The sequence below is a fragment of the Eschrichtius robustus genome, chromosome 3 (genome assembly GCF_028021215.1).
Source record: "Eschrichtius robustus isolate mEscRob2 chromosome 3, mEscRob2.pri, whole genome shotgun sequence".
Classification (NCBI taxonomy): domain Eukaryota; kingdom Metazoa; phylum Chordata; class Mammalia; order Artiodactyla; family Eschrichtiidae; genus Eschrichtius; species Eschrichtius robustus.
Genome location: NC_090826.1, coordinates 45,802,691 through 45,821,482, shown reverse-complemented (window position 1 = coordinate 45,821,482; position 18,792 = coordinate 45,802,691). Strand labels below are relative to the sequence as shown.

Sequence of the window (18,792 nt, the reverse complement as noted above, 5' to 3'; positions counted from 1 at the left end):
CTAGTTCTGGCCTTTGAAATAAACCCCCACCCCTCTTTAGTGGTTCACCCCGCAGGACACTGAAAACAGAATGCGGAGTTGAGGGCACTGTCCAGGGCCAGGCCTTCTCACCCACACCCAGCCTGGCTCTGCCTGGCCTCAGATGCCTCGTGGCCCCGGGGTACCTGCTCTTCAACTTGAGCACATTAAAGTACTAATTCCTGCCACTGAGAGGTGATTGCCAGGCAAGCTGCACAGTACAGAAGGATGAGCTGGGAGGTTAATGACGGCGAACCCCTCAAACTCATGGCCGTAACCTGACGGTGACAACAGTGATGTCTATCAAATGCTAACCTGGAGGGTCAATTCATATAATATATGTAATCTCATTCGGTTCTCACTCCATTTGACAGTTGAGGAAACAGACTGGGTGAGGCAGTGACTCATCTGAAGTCACAACGATGTGTGGCATCAGAACCTACAATGGCTAGTGCTAGACCAGTCACACTTTCCATCTGCCTTACTTTACTCCTCAGGGCTGGGCATCTGGAATGCCCTAAGCCTACCGGCAGGCATCTCACCTGAGCTTCAGCCTCTCGGTGCAACTCTGAGTATGTGTCAGATTCCTGAGTGTCCACTCCAGCTGTGTTGGCCCCAGGATTCCACCAGTCAACACATTTGCTGATTACCTCTTTCAATGAGTGCCACTTGGTAACAGTAATACTACTAGCAACCATTTACTGAAGGCCTCTCATGTGCCAGGCATCACACCAGTTTTACATAAAGTCACCTCTAATCTCATAAATCCAGTGGTATATACCCACTTAACAGATGAGGAAACTGAGGTTCAGAGAGGTGGTATAATTTGCTCAAGGTTACCCAGGATCAGACCCCAGGCTATTAAATCACTTGGAATCTTATTGTTCTGGACTACACCTAGTGTCCCATTGTATCTGATAGTAGCTCCTCTGCCATTCTCAAAAGTATCCCAGTCTGGATGACAAATCATATGTTCACCCTACTGAGCCTGCAGGAGTCCAGTTTGGTGACTGCTATCCACTGGACAAAGATTCAATAGGCAGGTCCCATGAAGCAAAGCATCCTTGATTCAAAGATGCTGCCTACATTCACCGCTCCAGGGCTGAATCTGACTTTAGGAATAGCTAATGTCAGACCTCAGTGTAGGCCACACTGGGACCGTTGGCCTTAGAAATACCTGTTTTTAGCTGCATGAGAAATAAAAAAGAAAAGTACCTCTAAGTGTTAGCTGAGAATTCTGTATTGACTCTTATCTCCCTCTACAGATCAATAAAACTGCAGGTAGTACATAAATTTCTCAGCAATTTTACCTTTTACACAGAGGCTCTTCCCATAATTGCTCAACTTCACATCCCCAGGAATAATTTGTACCTGGAGGGGGTGGGGGAGGCATCCTCTCCTACCCAACTGGGTGGCAATTAGTGACAGCATTGCTACCCATGCTCTGCTGGCACAGAAGCTACAATGAGCCTGCAGGCCTGGGACCTGGCATGTGACTATCTCTGCCTCCCTATCCTCCCCCAGAGTCAGGAGGCAGCATGTCCTTTGAAGCTGGAGAGATCAGGGCTCCAATGCTTGCTTCCCTACTCATTAGCTGTGGGATCTTGGGCAAGTTACCAAACCTTCCAGAGCCTTCAGAAAGTATGTCAGAGAATGGGAATTAAGATAACCTCCCAAGGACTGGAAAGACACAAGAAGGTCACATAAAGATGTGACAGCTGCTAATCTCTTAGCTGTGTGACCTTGGGGAAGTTATTGAGCCTCCCTGAGCCTCAGTTTCTTCATCTGTAAAATGAAGCTAATAGTATCTGCCATGGGGGGTTGCTACAAGGATTAAATAATGCAATGGTTCTCAAATTTTAGTGGAGTGGTTTTCAAACTTGAGCTTGTACCAGCATCACCTGGAGGTCTTGTTAAAACAGACTGCCAGGCCCCACCCCCAGAGCTTCTGATGCAGGATGTCTGGGGTGGGTCTGAGAAGGTTGCATTTCCAACAAGTCCCCAGATGATGTTCACGCTGCTAATCCACGACCATATTTTGAGAACCACTGCTATAAAGAGCCCTAATTAAATGTTTGGCATGTAGCAGATGCTCAATACAGGCAAGGTCCATACTACTCTCTATCTCATTAGGCTAACCACACAGTACCAACCCCACCGAGACCAAGTAAGATGGGAAACAGAGCATTCTGAAGTTCATCACTCCTCCAGGAGGGCCTTAGGCTCTAACCAAGACCTGGGAGCCCGACAGCAGCCCTCAAAATCATCCCTCCCCTCCCGCCCCACAACACACACAAAAAGCCAGGGATCTGGTGTCCCAGGCCTGCTTGGGGACTCCCATATTGCCATCCCCTTCCTGGAGGCCTTCGCTTCCCCGCCAGGCTCTCCTCCAATCTTGGGACACCACTGTGTGACAACCACTCAGCCTGCATTCTGTAACATCTAGGTCCCTGAGACCTCCTCTTAGAATCAAAGGGCTACCATCCAAGTGGTATCCTGGGTCCTCAGAACCTGTCCTGAGTGGGCAGGCAGGCCTGGGCCATCTCCTGCTTCACTTCCTCCTGCCTGCCTGATGGAGCCTTGTGCTCTGGGCTCCAACAGTACAGAACAGAGGCAGTGTGCTGCAGCACAGACAACTGAAGCCTTAGGAGTTGGGTCTACCTAGTCCCAATCCTTTCTCCACCACTTACTGCTGTGTAATGCTGGACAAGCCTCCCTGGGATTCAGAGGCATAATCTGAAAAATGGGGATCATAATGAAACCTTGTGGGTTATTGTGATAAAAAAAAAATGAGGCATCTTATGCTAGAGACAAGCACATCGTAGGCCCCCAGCAGATGGCAGCTCATCTCTGTAGGGTGAGTGGAAGTGCCTGTCCCTAAAACTCCTCAGTCAAGCAAAAAAAATAAATCCCTCCATGCCCCCTTTCCTTTGAGTAGCGTAAGGCAGGAAACCAACACAACGTAAGGCAGGAAACCAACTCAACGTAAGGCAGCTTGGTGGTCTTCCCCACATACGTACCCCATAGAGGAGCCGAGCCTGAGCCAGGGCATTGCCAAAGGCAAACAGGATCATCTTGGCCCGCAGCTGATCTGGTTGAAAGCGGTGTGGTCGTAAATTGGCTGACTCCAGCAAATACAGGGTGTGGGGATAGGGGTAAGGATAACCCTCTCGGAATCCTGCAAGACATGTCATCATGTGGAGGGGTAGAAAAGATTAATCAGCCTGCCCCAAAGCCTCAGGAAAGTCACCCGACCTCAGCTTAGTGCCAGGCACGACAGAGACTCAGTAGAGGTAGATATTATCACTATAGCTCAGTGGCTGGCAAACGTCAAGCTGCCAGCCTAACCTGGCCCGTTTTTGAAAATAAAATTTTTACTGGAGCACACCCACACCCACTCATTTACATATGTCTATTACGTAGCTCTGACAGAGACCATACGTGGCTTGCAAAACCTAAAATACCATTTAGTTCTTTACAGAAAATGTTTGCCAACCTGTTCCAGGTGATTCTTGCAGGCTAGCTCTAACTCCACCCCTTTCTCGCTCATTCAAGCACACAGTTGATAGTGATATTAGAAGGATAACCTGAAATCTATGATAATTATTTTTTTAAAAAGCAAATCACTTGCAAAATTCAATACTTGATTATTAGTAACAAATGACTTGCCTCATACCTCACAACACTATGCTGAGCATCAAAGTTCAGCACTTGTTCATCTCAGCCACAACCCTGCCAGGTCACCACTGCTTCCCCTACATGGCCATGAGCAAACCCTCGGAGGCTGGGGGCTTCTAGAGTGAGTGACCTGGATTAGCGAAAGTGGGTGAAACAGAGGCAGAAAGAGGCTGGGAAAGTGTGGGCTCTGAAAATCCCAGAGGAGGGCACTACTTAAGAAAAAGAGACATGACTTTCCTGTCTGCCTCAGTTCCTCCGCACGTGTGAGTACCCAACACTCAGCACTCACTCTCTGCCAAGCTCTAACACAGGAACCAGGAACAGAGCCCACGTGGTGCCTGCCGCTGCCTTTGAGGGGCTCACCAAGTCTAGAGGGGAGACAGACAGGAAGACTGATCACATCCACACAGAAGGACATGTCAAGACACGAGGGAAGCCAGGGAGCTGTGTGAGGACAGACGAAAAGCCCCTGACCAGACTGCAAGGTTGCAGAGCATTTCTGGGAAGAAGTGAGTCCTAAGATGAATTGTGACAGATGAGTAGTCATTAAACGAAGACAAAAAGAGGTGAATGGTCAAAAGTGCAGGCAGAGGGAAAAGGGAGTGCCAAAGCATGGTGGTGAGAAAAGGCACAGTTGGAATACAGGGGGCTTGTGGGGGAGGAGACAAAGATGAGGCTGGAGAGAGGGGCAGAGGGCAGATGTGAAGGCCTTCACGTGATAAGCTAAGGAGTCCAAACTTTATCCAACAGGCAATGGGGAGGTGGGCACAGAGAGCAATGGGATTAAATCTGTGTTCTATAAAGACTACTCTGGGGCTTCCCTGGTGGCACAGTGGTTGAGAATCCACCTGCCAACGCAGGGGAGACATGGGTTCGATCCCTGGTCTGGGAAGATCCCACATGCCATGGAGCAACTAAGCCCGTGAGCCACAACTACTGAGCCTGCGCTCTAGAGCCTGCAAGCCACACTACTGAGCCTGTGTGCCACAACTACTGAAGCCCACGCGCCCTAGTGCCGTGCTCTGCAACAAGAGAAGCCAATGCAACGAAGAGTAAACCCCCGCTCTCCACAACCAGAGAAAGCCCGCGTGCAGCAACGAATACTCAATGCAGCCAAAAATAAAATAAATAAATTTATAAAACAAACAAAAGACTACTCTGGAACTGTGAACTAGAGGGACCAGAGAGAAAAACAGCCTGGGTCAGACTAACCGGTTGAGAGGTTGCGGTAACAGGCTGGATGAGAGACAGTAGGGACTGACCGAAGTGTAGCTGTGGAAATGGAGAGAGGTTAAGGAGAAAGGTGCTACCTTAATGACTGAGTGGATGGCAGGAACTGCAGGCCTGCGCAGCCTGACTCCCTAGTTTCTGTCTTGGCTCACTGGGGAGGTGGTGGTGCTTTGTTTGACGGAGGTGGGATGAAGAGCCCCATTCAAGGTCTGTGGGGCTTCCTCCATCCTAGCAGGAGGTTGGCAGAGTTTACAGGGTACACAGAGAGGGGGTGCCTTTCAAGGGAACTATGAATAAAGGAAACATTTGATGCCTGGTCAAAAGCCCCTCAAGCTACCCATTACAACTGATGTAACAGAATTACCTCTCAGGGGTCAAAAGTAAAGTCAGCCTTTGAGCCAATCCAAACCTCCCTGAGTCTCAGTTTCCTTGCCCATAAAATGGGGTTTACTGGTACCTATCTCACAGGGCTGCTACATGGCTCTTAGGAGAAAATGCACATGAGGTGCCTAGCAGATACTAAGTACTCAGTGTTTCCTTTCTCTTTGGAGAAAGCTTGTCCCTCATCTGCACACTGCCTAAAAGTCAAAGGCTTTGATACTTACCTGTGTCATCGTTCACATCATAAACATTGCACTCCTGAAGACCCACAGTGGGAGATATGGGATAGAAGGTCTCAAGAACATGATTCTTAGTAGCTTCTACTTCCTCTCGGGAGGCTATGGGGGGCAGAGGATCCTTGGCATTCAGTTGGGCTCCACTGGAACCATGGACCTGAATAAGAGTAGACCCTAAAGGGGGAGAAAGACGATTAGTCTAACCTGGTCTAAAGCCTTAGCTAGGCAAAGTCTAAAGCTTTCATCCTGCCATGCTCCTCAAGTCTTTTACAGCTTTACTATCTGATCTGCCTCATCACAGAAAACAGAACTTTGGAAATTCATCCTTGCGCTTATCATGTAAGCAGGTGAGCCTCCTTCACTTGATGTCTGGGTGCCATCCTCTGCCTCTGCCTCTGCCTCTGCTGGGCCTTGGAGTAGACAAGGAAACATCAGATCCAAAGGACTGAGTAGCCTGGCTGAAGTCACAGAACACGCATGTAACAGGACTGCAGTTGAAATGAAGGTCACATCATTCCTAATCTAGTGATCTTCATTCTAAAGTCATTCTAAAGAATAGAAGGGGACACGAGAACAAGATGGTGGAGGAGAAGGACCTGAGCTCACCTCCTCTCACAAAAACACCAAAACAACTAACTGCTGAACAACCATCGACAAAAAAGGACTGGAACCTACCAAAAAAGATATTCTACTTCTAAAGACAAAGAAGAAGCCACAACAAGATGGCTGGAGGGGTGCATTCGAAATACAATTAAATCCCACATCCACTGAGTGGGCGACTCACAGACTGGAAAATAATTACATCACAGAGGTTCTCCCACAGGAGTAAGAGTTCTGAGCCCCACAAAAGGCTCCTCAGTCTGGGGGTCTGGCATCAGGAGGAGGAATCCCCAGAGCATTTGGCTTTGAAGGCCAGTGGGGCTTGATTGCAGGAACTCGACAGGATTGGGAGAAAAAGAAATGCCACTCTTGGAAGGCGGACACAGGGTCTCGTGTGCACCAGGACCCAGGGGAAAAAGCACTGACCTCATAGGAGCCTGGGCCAGACCTACCTGCTGATCTTGGAGGGTCTCCTGGGGAAGTGGGGGGGCGGGGGGCAGCTGTGGCTCACAGCGGGGTCAAGGACTCTGGTGGTGGAGGTACTGGAGAGTACTCATTGGCGTGAGCTGTCCTGGAGGCCACCATTTTGATGCCAAGACCTGACCCCACCCAACAGCCCACAGGCTCCAGGGCTGGGATGCCTCCAGTCAAACAACCAACAGGGCGGGAACAAAGGCCCGCCCATCAGCACACAGGCTGCTTAAAGTCTTCCTCAGCCCACAGCCGCCTCTAAACACACCCCTTGACACGGCCCTGCCCGCCAGAGGGACAAGACCCAGTGCCACCCACCAGTGGGCGAGCACCAGTCCCTCCCATGAGGAAGCCTGCACAAGCCTACATGTAAGAATGGATACTACAAAACTCTTAGAGGAAAACATAGGTAGAACACTCTGACATAAATTGCAGCAATATCCTTTTTGATCCACCTCCTAGAGTAATGAAAATAAAAACAAAACAAACAAATTGGAAACTAATCAAACTTAAAAGCTTTTGCACAGTAAAGGAAACCATAAACAAAACAAAAAGACAACACACAGAATAGGAAAAAGTATTTGCAAACGATGCGACTGGCAAGGGATTAATCTCCAAAATATATAAACAGCTCATGCAGCTCAGTATCAAAAAAAACAACCCAATCAAAAAATGGGAAGAAGATCTAAATAGACATTTTTCCAAAGAAGATATACAGATGGCCAAAAAGCACATGAAAAGATACTCAACATCACTAATTATTAGAGAAATGCAAATCAAAACTATTAAGAGGTATCACCTCACACCAGTCAGAATGGCCATCATCAAAGTCTACAAACAGGGACTTCCCTGGTGGCACAGTGGTTGAGAGTCTGCCCACCAATGCAGGGGACACGGGTTTGAACCCTGGTCTGGGAGGATCCCACATGCCACGGAGCAACTGAACCCGTGCGCCACAGCTGCTGAGCCTGCGCTCTGCAGCCCGCGAGCCACAGCTACTGAGCCCGTGTGCCACAACTGCTGAGGCCCGCACTCCTGGAGGCCGTGCTCAGCAACAGGAGAGGCCACTGCAATGAGAGGCCAGTGCATCGCAGTGAAGAGTAGCCCCCACTTGCCACAACTAGAGGGAGACCGTGCACATCAGCGAGGGCCCAATGCAGCCAAAAATAAATAATAAATACAATAAATAAATTAAAAAAACAGTCTACAAACAATAAATGCTGGAGAGGGTGTGGAGAAAAGGGAACCCTCCTACACTGTTTATGGGAATGTAAATTGGTACAGCCACTATGGAGAACAGTATGGAGGTTCCTTAAAAAACTAAAAATAGAGCTACTACCATATGATCCAGCAATCCCACTCCTGGGCATATATCCAGAGAAAATCATACTTCGAAAAGATACACGCACCCCAGTGTTCACTGCAGCACTATTTACGATAGCCAAGACATGGAAGCAACCTAAATATCCATAAACAGAGAAACAGATAAAAAAGATACATATATACAATGGAATAATGGTACATATATACAATGGAATATTACTCAGCCATAAAAAAGAATGAAATAATGCCATTTGCAGCAACATGGATGGGCCCAGAGATTATCATACTAAGTGAAGTAAGTCAGACAGAGAAAGACAAGTATCATATGATATCACTTATATGTGGAATCTAAAAAAATGACACAAATGAACTTATTTACAAAACAGAAACAGACTCACAGACTTAGAAACAAACTAATGGTTACCAAAGGGGGAAAGGTCGGGGGTAGGGATAAATTAGGTGGTTGGAATTAACATATACACACTACTATATATAAAACAGATAATCAGGGGCTTCCCTGGTGGCGCAGTGGTTGAAAATCTGCCTGCCAATGCAGGGGACACGGGTTCGAGCCCTGGTCTGGGAGGATCCCACATGCTGCGGAGCAATGAAGCCCATGTGCCACAACTACTGAGCCTGCGCGTCTGGAGCCTGTGCTCCGCAACAAGAGAGGCCACGACAGTGAGAGGCCCGTGCACTGCGATGAAGAGTGGCCCCCGCTTGCCGCAACTAGAGAAAGCCCTCACACAGAAACGAAGACCTAACACAGCCAAAAACAAACAAACAAATAAATAAATAAATAAGACCTCACCTCAATCATCACCTCCTCTAGGAAGCCTCCCCCAATTCTTTCCATAAAAAAAAACAAAAAACAGATAATCAACAAGGACCTACTGCAATAATGTATATGGGAAAAGAATCTGAATAGATATATGTATATGTGTAACTAAATCACTCTGATATACACCTGAAACTAACACAACATTGTAAGTCAACTATACTGCAATATAAAATTAAAAATAAAAAAAAAAAAAGGATTAGTTAAGAATAGTTTTTATCCTAAAAGAAAAAAGAAAAAAAAACATTTGTTAAGGTGTTAATCCCGGGTTTCTTGAGAGAGGGACTGACCAATGCGCTCTCCTTCCCGTGTTCTCTTTCCAATGAGCCTTGAGGCCTGGGGATCTCTGTGGGCTCAGAGGCTGTGGGTTCAGATCTTCCCAGGCACCTGCGTTAAGCTGGGGACGCAGAAATGAGTGAGAGTAACTCTCTGCTTTCACGGAGCTGGCTAGGGAGTACAACAAAAGTATGAACCACACTCGGAGATAGCAGAGGTGGGGAAAACTGACCTCTTCTGGGATGCCTGAGAAGCTTCCTGAAGGAAGCAATGCCTTTAAACTTGCTTCTGAAAGATGGATAAGAGCAGAGCTTCTCAACACTGGCGCTCTTCACATTCTGGACGAGGTAATTCTTTGGTGAGGGAGGCTGTCCTATGCACTGTAGATATTTGGCAGCATCCCTGGCCTCTACTCACTAGACACCAATAGAACTTCCACTACCAGCCCCGGCTCTGGTTCAAGTTATGACAGACAAAAATGTCTCCAGACAATACCAAATACCCCGTAGAGGGTAAAACCGCCCTTGGTTGAAAACTGCTGTGTCAGAGTTTGCCAGGCAAAGAAAAGGGAGGAAACTGTTCTAGTGAAGGAGGAGTAACATGTTCCACAGCAAAAAGCATGCTGCACCATGGCAGAGCTTAGGGAAATAAGTTCAGATAACTGGAGTATGATATGGTAGGGAAGGAGGGATGGAGAGAGAGAAGTACTGAAACTACAGGCTAAGGAGAAAGGCTACCAAATCCAGGAAAAGGGCCAGATTGCCCTCAATAGCTCAGAGTAAAAAAAAAAAAAAATAGAGCCAGTCAGAAAGCCTCACTTAAGTCAGATTAGCATATTTGCCATAGGGAGACATAGGTGTATGAGGAAATGAACTGACATCTGACTGAGCAGCAAGCCTGCTCGCTGTGAATGTGTCCAGATGCCCTTCATAGAGGTCCCCACAGGAGGCCAAATGCCATCTGGAAAGACTCCTGGAGAATGGCCTCCTAAGGATTCTCCATGGGGTCAAACCTTCCTCCTGGTGCTTGGGTTTTGAGAAATACAAATCAAATACTACAAATCGCAATGTGATGGTAACTGACCAAGGCTGATGATCCTATCTGTCTAAAATCTGGTTTGGCCATAGCAAAGATCAATAAAACTAAAAGTTGGTTCTTTGAGAAGATAAACAAAATTGATAAACCTTTAGCCAGATTCATCAAGAAAAAAAGGGAGAGGACTCAAATCAATAAAATTAGAAATGAAAAAGGAGAGATTACAACTGACACTGCAGAAATACAAAAGATCATAAGAGACTGCTACAAGCAACTATATGCCAATAAAATGGACAACCTGGAAGAAATGCACAAATTCTTGGAAAAGTACAACCTTCCAAGATTGAACCAGGAAGAATTAGAAAATATAAACAGACCAATCACAGGTAATGAAATTGAAACTGTGATTAAAAATCTTCCAACAAACAAAAGTCTAGGACCAGATGTCTTCACAGGTGAATTCTATCAAACATTTAGAGAAGAGTTAACATCTATCCCTCTCAAACTCTTCCAAAAAACTGCAGAGAGGAACACTCCCAAACTCTTTCTACGAGGCCACCATCACCCTGATACCAAAACCAGACAAAGGTATCACAAAAAAAGAAAATTATAGACCAATATCACTGATGAACATAGACTCAAAAATCCTCAACAAAATACTAGCAAACAGAATCCAACAACACATTAAAAGGATCATACACCATGATCAAGTGGGATTTATCCCAGGGATGCAAGGATTCTTCAATATATGCAAATCAATCAATATGATACACCATATTAACAAATTAAAGAATAAAAACCATATGATCATCTCAATAGATGCAGAAAAAGCTTTTGACAAAATTCAACACCCATTTATGATAAAAACTCTCCAGAAAGTGGGCACAGAGGGAACCTACCTCAACATAATAAGAGCCATATACGGCAAACCCACAGCAAACATTGTTCTCAGTGGTAAAAAACTGAAAGCATTTCCTCTAAAATCAGGACCAAGACAAGGATGTCCACTCTCGCCACTATTATTCAACACAGTATTGGAAGTCCTAGCCACAGCAATCAGAGAAGAAAAAGAAATAAGAGGAATACAAATTGGAAAAGAAGAAGTAAAACTGTCACTGTTTGCTGATGACATGATGCTATACATAGAAAATCCTAAAGATGCCACCAGAAAACTACTAGAACTAATCAATGAATTTGGTAAGGTTGCAGGATACAAAATTAATGCACAGAAATCTCTTGCATTCCTATACACTAACAATGAAAGATCAGAAAGAGAAATTAAGGAAACAATCCCATTTACTATCGCAACAAAAAGAATAAAATACCTAGGAATAAAACCTACCTAAGGAGGCAAAAGACCTGTACTCAGAAAACTGTAAAACACTGATGAAAGAAATCAAAGATAACATAAACAGATGGAGAGATAAACCATGCTCCTGGATTGGAAGAATCAATATTGTGAAAATGACTGTACTACCCAAAGCAATCTACAGGTTCAATGCAATCCCTATCAAATTACCAATGGCATTTTTCACAGAACTAGAACAAGGAACTTTACAATCTGTATGGAAACATAAAAGACCCCAAATAGCCAAAGCAATCTTAAGAAAGAAAAACAGAGCTGGAGGAATCAGGCTCCCTGCCTTCAGACTATACTACAAAGCTACAGTAATCAAGACAGTATGGTACTGGCACAAAAACAGAAATATAGATCAATGGAACAGGATAGAAAGCCCAGAAATAAACCCACGCACATATGGTCACCTTATCTTTGACAAAGGAGGCAAGAATGTACAGCGGAGAAAAGACAGCCTCTTCAGTAAGTGGTGCTGGGAAAAATGGATGGATACATGTAAAAGAATGAAATTAGAACACACTCTAACACCATAAACAAAAATAAACTCAAAATGGATTAAAAACCTACATGTAAGGCCAAACACTATAATTCGCTTAGAGGAAAACATAGGCAGAACACTCCATGACATAAATCACAGCAAAATCCTTTTTGACCCACCTCCTAGAGCAAGGGAAATAAAAACAAAAATAAACAAATGGGACCTAATGAAACTTAAAAGCTTTTGCACAGCAAAGGAAGCCATACACAAGACAAAGAGACAGCCCTCAGAATGGGAGAAAATATTTGCAAATGAAGCAACTGACAAATGATTAATCTCCAAAATATACAAGCAGCTCATGCAGCTCAATATCACAAAAACAAACCACCTAATCCAACAATGGGTGGAAGACCTAAATAGACATTTCTCCAAAGAAGACATACAGATGGCCAACAAATACATGAAAAGATGCTCAACATCACTAATCATTAGAGAAATGCAAATCAAAACTACAATGAGGTATCACCTCACATCGGTCAGAACAGCCAACATCAAAAAATCTAGAAACAATAAATGCTAGAGAGGGTGTGGAGAAAAGGGAACCCTCACACACTGTTGGTGGGAATGTAAATTGATAAAGCCACTATGGAGAACAGTATGGAGGTTCCTTAGAAAACTAAAAATAGAACTACCATATGACCCAGCAATCCCACTACTGGGCATATACCCTGAGAAAACCATAATTAAAAAAGGTACAGGTACCACAATGTTCACTGCAGCACTATTTACAATAGCCAGGACATGGAAGCAACCTAAATGTGCATCAACAGGTGAATGGATAAAGAAGATGCGGCACATATATACAATGGAATATTACTCAGCCATAAAAAGGAATGAAATTGAGTTATTTGTAGTGAGGTGGATGGACCTAGAATCTGTCATACAGTGAAGAAAGTCAGAAAGAGAAAAACAAATACAGCATGCTAACGCATACATATGGAACTTAAAAAAGCAGTACTGATGAACCTAGTGGCAGGGCAGGAATAAAGACACAGACATAAAAGAACAGATTTGAGGGCACGGGTGGAGGGGGAAGGGTAAGCTGGGACAAAGTGAGAGTGGCATTGACATATATACACTACCAAATGTAAAATAAATAGCTAGTGGGAAGCAGCCACATAGCACAGGGAGATCAGCTCGGTGCTTTGTCACGACCTAGAGGGGTGGGATGGGGGGGTGGGAGGGAGGCTCAAGAGGGAGGGGATATGGGGATGTATGTATACACATAGCTGATTCACTTTGTTGTACAGCAGAAACTAACACAACATTGTAAAGCACTGATACTCCAATAAAGATGTGGGGGAAAAAAAAAAACGGGTTTGGCCAACAGCACTGTCATTTAATTAGCATGTGTCCTCCCTTACTGGGTATGCAAACATCATACCCACACCTCAAGAACAGTTTTCTCAAGTATTTCCTGTTTCCTCACACATAATATGCAAGGAAGATAAATATGCCTGGACCTCTCCTAACCTTGGGTTTTAGATTCTCCCCACAGACCACTCTACTGTGGTTTCCAATTCAATTCCCTCCACATCCCTCCTCCAGCAACAGCTCCAAATGGGGCAGTTTAATTAGAGGTAATACTTGATAATGGGCCAACAAGTACTCCTCTATTAATGAGGTTCACTAACTTCCTTAGTGGTGCCATTACCTCTACAAAGCTGACTCCTTGCCAGGAAGTCCATACTCAAAGGGCAAGTTGGAGAAACCTGACCAAGCAGATGTCCTGAAAACCCCAAATTACTCCACAGCTGGTTTTCCTGCTCCAGGATTCCACCAAAGACAGCACTTGTGATCTCAGAACATCCCTGTCTAAAACATCTGAGGTTTGGTATTAATTCACCCGTCCCTTCAGTCAGCACCTTTTGCGTGGCATGAACTGTTAGACACTGTGGACAAAAATGAATATGACACAGTCTCTATCATCAGAAGTTCAGTTTAGTGGGGCAGACAGAAAAGATGTTAGATAATCACAATATAGTATAATGTGTGTTATGATAAAAGTAGGCATATGGACACAAGGAGCTCAGAGCTAACCTGTGGATTCACATGGGAAGGGGGCTTGAGCTGAGTCATGCAGACACGTAGAATTTAGTCAAATGAGGAAAGTAGAAAAAAGCATTCCAGACAGAACGTACAGCACATGCAAAGGCAAAGCTTGATGCCAAAAAGCTGCAAGTGGCTAAGTGTAAACTGGGAATGGAGGTGGGGGCAGGAGAGCAGGAGATAAGACTAGAAAGACCAGGTGGTGGCCAAATCACAGAAAGCCTTGGACACCACGATGAATGGTCAAGCTATTGCGAGACAATAAAGGATTTGAAACAGGGAAGGGACATAAGACAACCTGCACTTTAGAAAGATCACTCTAGCAGCTATGTGGAAAATGGATTTGGAAAATGAGAAAAGCATGAATGGAGTAAGAAGGCTCTTGCAGTAGAATACGAGCTTTGGAGTGCAGATTGTATGTTTTATTACTTCCTTATCTTCAACATTTAGGCACTGAGAGGCACTCAACAGATACGGTTTGAATTAAGTCTTGAAAAGAAATGATTAAAAACGAAAAAGGCTGGGTTATGGCTAATGAAATGACACTGAGAATGTCATTTCAATGTCTGAGCCACAAAACTGGACCATGAAGGATGGGAGTGAGAATAGGTATGGCAGCAGGGAAGGGAATATAAGCTGGTGATGGGGCTAAGAGCAGAAAGACAATGAACAGACAAAGGCTTTCTGCTATACAGGAGGACCAACCTCGATTCCAGGTGGTGGATAACATGTTGTTTTGGGCACAGATCCGTCTGGCCAGAGAAGGATGCTTGAGAATCTGGGATTTACACAGCTGTATCAGACTGTCCACAATGACTGGGCTTGGAGAAAAGAAGAGACATTTGGAGATGTAAAGCAACAGGTTGACTCCAAGATCCATCAGCTGGAAACCTTATTGACTTGGGGGAGACTTACCAGTAGGTCTCTCTCTTGGGGATGTCTTCAGTAGAGTGCCAGAGACGAGCGTGAAAGATCACATTCAGAACACATTCATCTTGGTTCTCTATGTGGTTCCTTGGATCGTCAGCAAGGCTAAGCACTTTCTCAGGAAGGCCTTCTATTAACTTGGTCTTGGTAAGCCAGAGAGCCTGCTTTACACCTTTAGAGTCATCAGTCACAAAAAACGAAAACCAAAAAAAAAAAAAAAAAATCATTCAGGAAGAGATGCTTACCCCTGCCGGGTAGCATTTTGGGGAAAAAGCAGCCTTGAGAGAGAGACGGGATTTGTTCCGACATCTGAGGGGTGAGAACTAAAAGAGCAGAAGCTATGAGAGCCAGATTTCAACTTAGCTTCAGGAATGACCATCTAGTTAAAGACAGTTAACAGTTGATCGAGGCAGTGAGTACTTGCCCCAGGAGGAATTCAAACAGCCACTAAGATGGCTGAGATCATGAGGCTGAATCTTGCAGGCAAGGATTTGTTTGTTACCTGCAGAATTCAGACCCCAGATTACAGGACTAGATCAATAGATGCCAACCTCTCAAAACCTAGATCCTTTCTATTAACCCACACCCTAGTCCCTGACTGGAAAAGCTCATGTCTGCCAAACATACGTCATTTAACAGATATGGGCCCGGGATTAAGTGCATACTGCTCTATCAAGGGAAAGAGCTTTTGGAAATAATGGAAATAACTTCTGGATCATGAATAACTTGAGGAGCCCTGAGTTTGGGAGCACTAGATAATCTTTCACATCTGACTCTGAGATTCTGTAACAAGCTATTTTATAAGCAGATTTTTGTATGAAGCCCTATGAAATGTACTGCTGTATTTGTCAAAAGAATCATACTGAGGACGTTGCTCAATTTATTATGCAGGGTCCTGCCTGAGACCTTCTGAACTTCTCCCTGGCCTCTGTACAGGAAGGTTGGGCTTTTCCTGGGTAGAGTACTGTTTTGTCTTTTGGACATGGTGAATTGCATAACTCACAATGTTTCTCTATACCAGGGGTCAAACTTTTTCTTAAAGGGCCAGACAGTAAATATTTTCAGCTTCTGGGCCGCACAGTCTCTGTCACAACTACTCAGCTCTGCCACTGTAGCACGAAAGAAGCCATAGGTAATAAGTAAACAGGTGTGCACGGTTTCGGTGTAATAAAGCTATTTATAGAAAGAGGCAACTGGCCTAGTCAGCGGACCCCATCTCTGTATCATTTGTTGACTGCTAGCAAGCTGAGGGTCAACTTTGGGGCTCCCCTGGACAAGTACAACTTCACAGAATGGATTTTTTGTATTCACTTCACTGTTTTATTTTTCCTTTGTGCTGATCCCCTCACCTATTTTTAATTTAATCTGGCTGTGCTACAAAATTTCTGTAAGATGCCCAAAATACTTTTCAGGAAAAGGAGTATAAATAAACTAAAAGATTTGATTCAGAGTGCTTAGTCTCTAAAAACTAAACTAATTTAACCCCCTTACTCTCAGTGGGATGGGCTATGGTGCAGGCTACTCATCTCAGTTGAAAAGACATCACTTGACTCAGGGATGTATCTTCATTTGAAAAACTATGTCTGGCATTAAAGCAAACTTAGCACACTTTGAGGGAAACACCCTCAGACAATTTCTTCTGTGGTGATAAATGAAAGGTAATGAGACTTTTCACTTTAAGGCTCATAAGACATCAGAAACACAAATATTTAGAAATGTTAACTTCTGGATTTTGTGGTGCAGCAGGAAGAACCCTGGACTGGGGGTCGGGTAACCTGAGTTTTAGTCCCAACACTGCCACTGTTCCTTAAACTTGAAAATGGATAAAATACAAAGAATTTATGGTTCACTAGTGTATGAATAATATGTAAGAGCTGCCATTTACTGAACATTACCATCTACTCTGTGCCAGGAGCTTTAACTACAAGTTGGATGGGATTTTATGGAATGGAGGATGAAACTCAAGAGACTAAGGAATTTGTTTCAAGTCCCAAAGCTCGTAAGCGATGGGGCTGGGAGGAGAACCTGAGTCTGTCTATGTTAAAGCCCATGATCTCTCCATTACCCCAATCTGCTTCTCTAGCCCTGTATCTTGCAGTTTTATTACAGACTTTACAGGACCTCTCTGCATATGGTGAAAGCATAGCGTATGTTTTCAGCCTAGTCAAACAAGTTAACCTTAACTTCTAAGACACAGCTAATGAATTTCATCCACATGGTAATGTTACCAGGGTCACTCAAGGGTGCCAAGTCTTGTGAGGTCCTTCACAGCACCCTGTGAGGATACTGGAAGTGTTTAAAGGCCAAAAAAACAGCTTTCAGGAATGGGTTTGAGCAGCTTAAGAGGCTGGCCAGTTGACATAAGTTTTTTTCAAACCTAGGATTTATTATCTGGCTTAGTCCCCAAATCCTGCCAGGTCTCTTTCTTTCCTAATTACTTACTGGAAAATTCTGCTCCCACTTACCTGGACCATTTTGTGTTTTCAGGACCAGTCCTAACCCCACTCTGATTTAGGGACTAAGGAAGAATGAGAAGGAAAAAATGGGTAAGAGGACTCTCAATAAACAACCCCCTCCAGGGACTCTGGAACATAATTTCCGGTACTGCCCCAGACATACAGATGGTTTTGGCTAAAGTCATTTTGACCTGTTCTTAGTGAGAGTGAAAGGGAGCAGAAGTGGACTAGATGGATTTTAGGTCCAGATCCTTTCCCTGAAAACATCTCAGCTCTGACCGATGACAAAGGACATCGACCTGGGAAACCAGAGGTGTAGCCCTGGCTTCACTAGTAACCCACAGTGCACCTGTGAGCAGATCACTGGCAAATCACTTCCCCTCTGTCACAATTACCAATCTTAATTACCAATTAACTTGTTTGACTAGCCTGAAATGAGGCGATAGGCCTGCAGATTAAGCACTGTTTCTGTTGTCTCTTTGCACTATAATCCCCCTCCAACTAGTTCTCAAACATAGTTACATCTCCAGGGTGCAAGAGCTGGGTCAATGTGAACCACCTAGTCAAAACCACTCATTTTACAGGAAATGGAGGCTGAGAAAGCTTCAGCCACTTGCCCAAAATCACACAGAGGGTGAGGGGCAGGGCTAAGCCTAGAAACCAGATCTTTTCACTTGGCCACTAAAACTCTAATACTCCCTCACACATACTGCTCTTTACATCTCACTTAATCCTAACAATTCGCAGAAGATGAGAATCAATATCGGGCCATTTCGCAGACGGAGAAACCGAGACCCACAGAGTTTCAACGTCTTGCCCAAGGCCACAGAAGGTCGGCGTCAGTGCTGGGTAGAGGACCAAGGTCCCCTCCCGCCCGTCCTGGGGCCTCACCCTCGAGGAGGCGGCAACGCTGGTGGAAGACGTAGCAGGCCTGGTCTTTGTACAGCGGGTGCTCGTGAAGCGGGGGCAAGCGGCGGAACTTCGGGGGCGTCCAGCCAGGGTCCCAGGGTGGGAAGACTGGCCGCGCCAGACCGGGCATAAAGTGCATCTTCCCCGCGTAGGTGATGGGCTCTAGTCCAGGAATCTCGTACACCCTGTCCGGGGGAGGAGGCTCGGGCTTCCGCGTGGAGCGCACGCCCCACTCATACGCCCCGCGTCTTGGGGCCCCGCAGCTCCCAAGACCGAGCCGCCGGGGGCGAGCAAGCGCCAGCCTTGCTGACCCCGACGCCAACGCCATACCGATCCGCTCGCTTCAAGATCTCCACCTGGACGCCGCCATCTTCCCGCGCTCAAGGCCTGCTGGGAACGAAAGGAGCCGAACGCCGAGACTCGTTTTATGAGTGGCAGCCACTTTAACCAATCATCGTCAGGGCATGGTT

The 18,792-nt window shown here is 45.2% G+C and overlaps 1 protein-coding gene across 2 annotated transcripts in view; it reads right to left on the bottom strand.

Annotated features, from left to right (window-relative positions):
* Positions 1-18,708, bottom strand: part of MRPL37 (mitochondrial ribosomal protein L37) — a 29,485-nt gene extending 10,777 nt beyond the window's left edge. For both annotated transcript variants that reach the window (XM_068539954.1, XM_068539953.1), the window contains exons 1-5: positions 18,305-18,708; positions 14,946-15,129; positions 14,736-14,851; positions 5,532-5,717; positions 3,039-3,196 (exon numbers count right to left, since the gene is read on the bottom strand). In XM_068539954.1, coding sequence (XP_068396055.1) covers positions 3,039-3,196; positions 5,532-5,717; positions 14,736-14,851; positions 14,946-15,129; positions 18,305-18,650 — 990 coding nt within the window. In that variant the 5' untranslated portion in view covers positions 18,651-18,708. The remainder of the gene's footprint in view (positions 1-3,038; positions 3,197-5,531; positions 5,718-14,735; positions 14,852-14,945; positions 15,130-18,304) is intronic.
* Between the last annotated feature and the right edge of the window lie 84 nt (positions 18,709-18,792).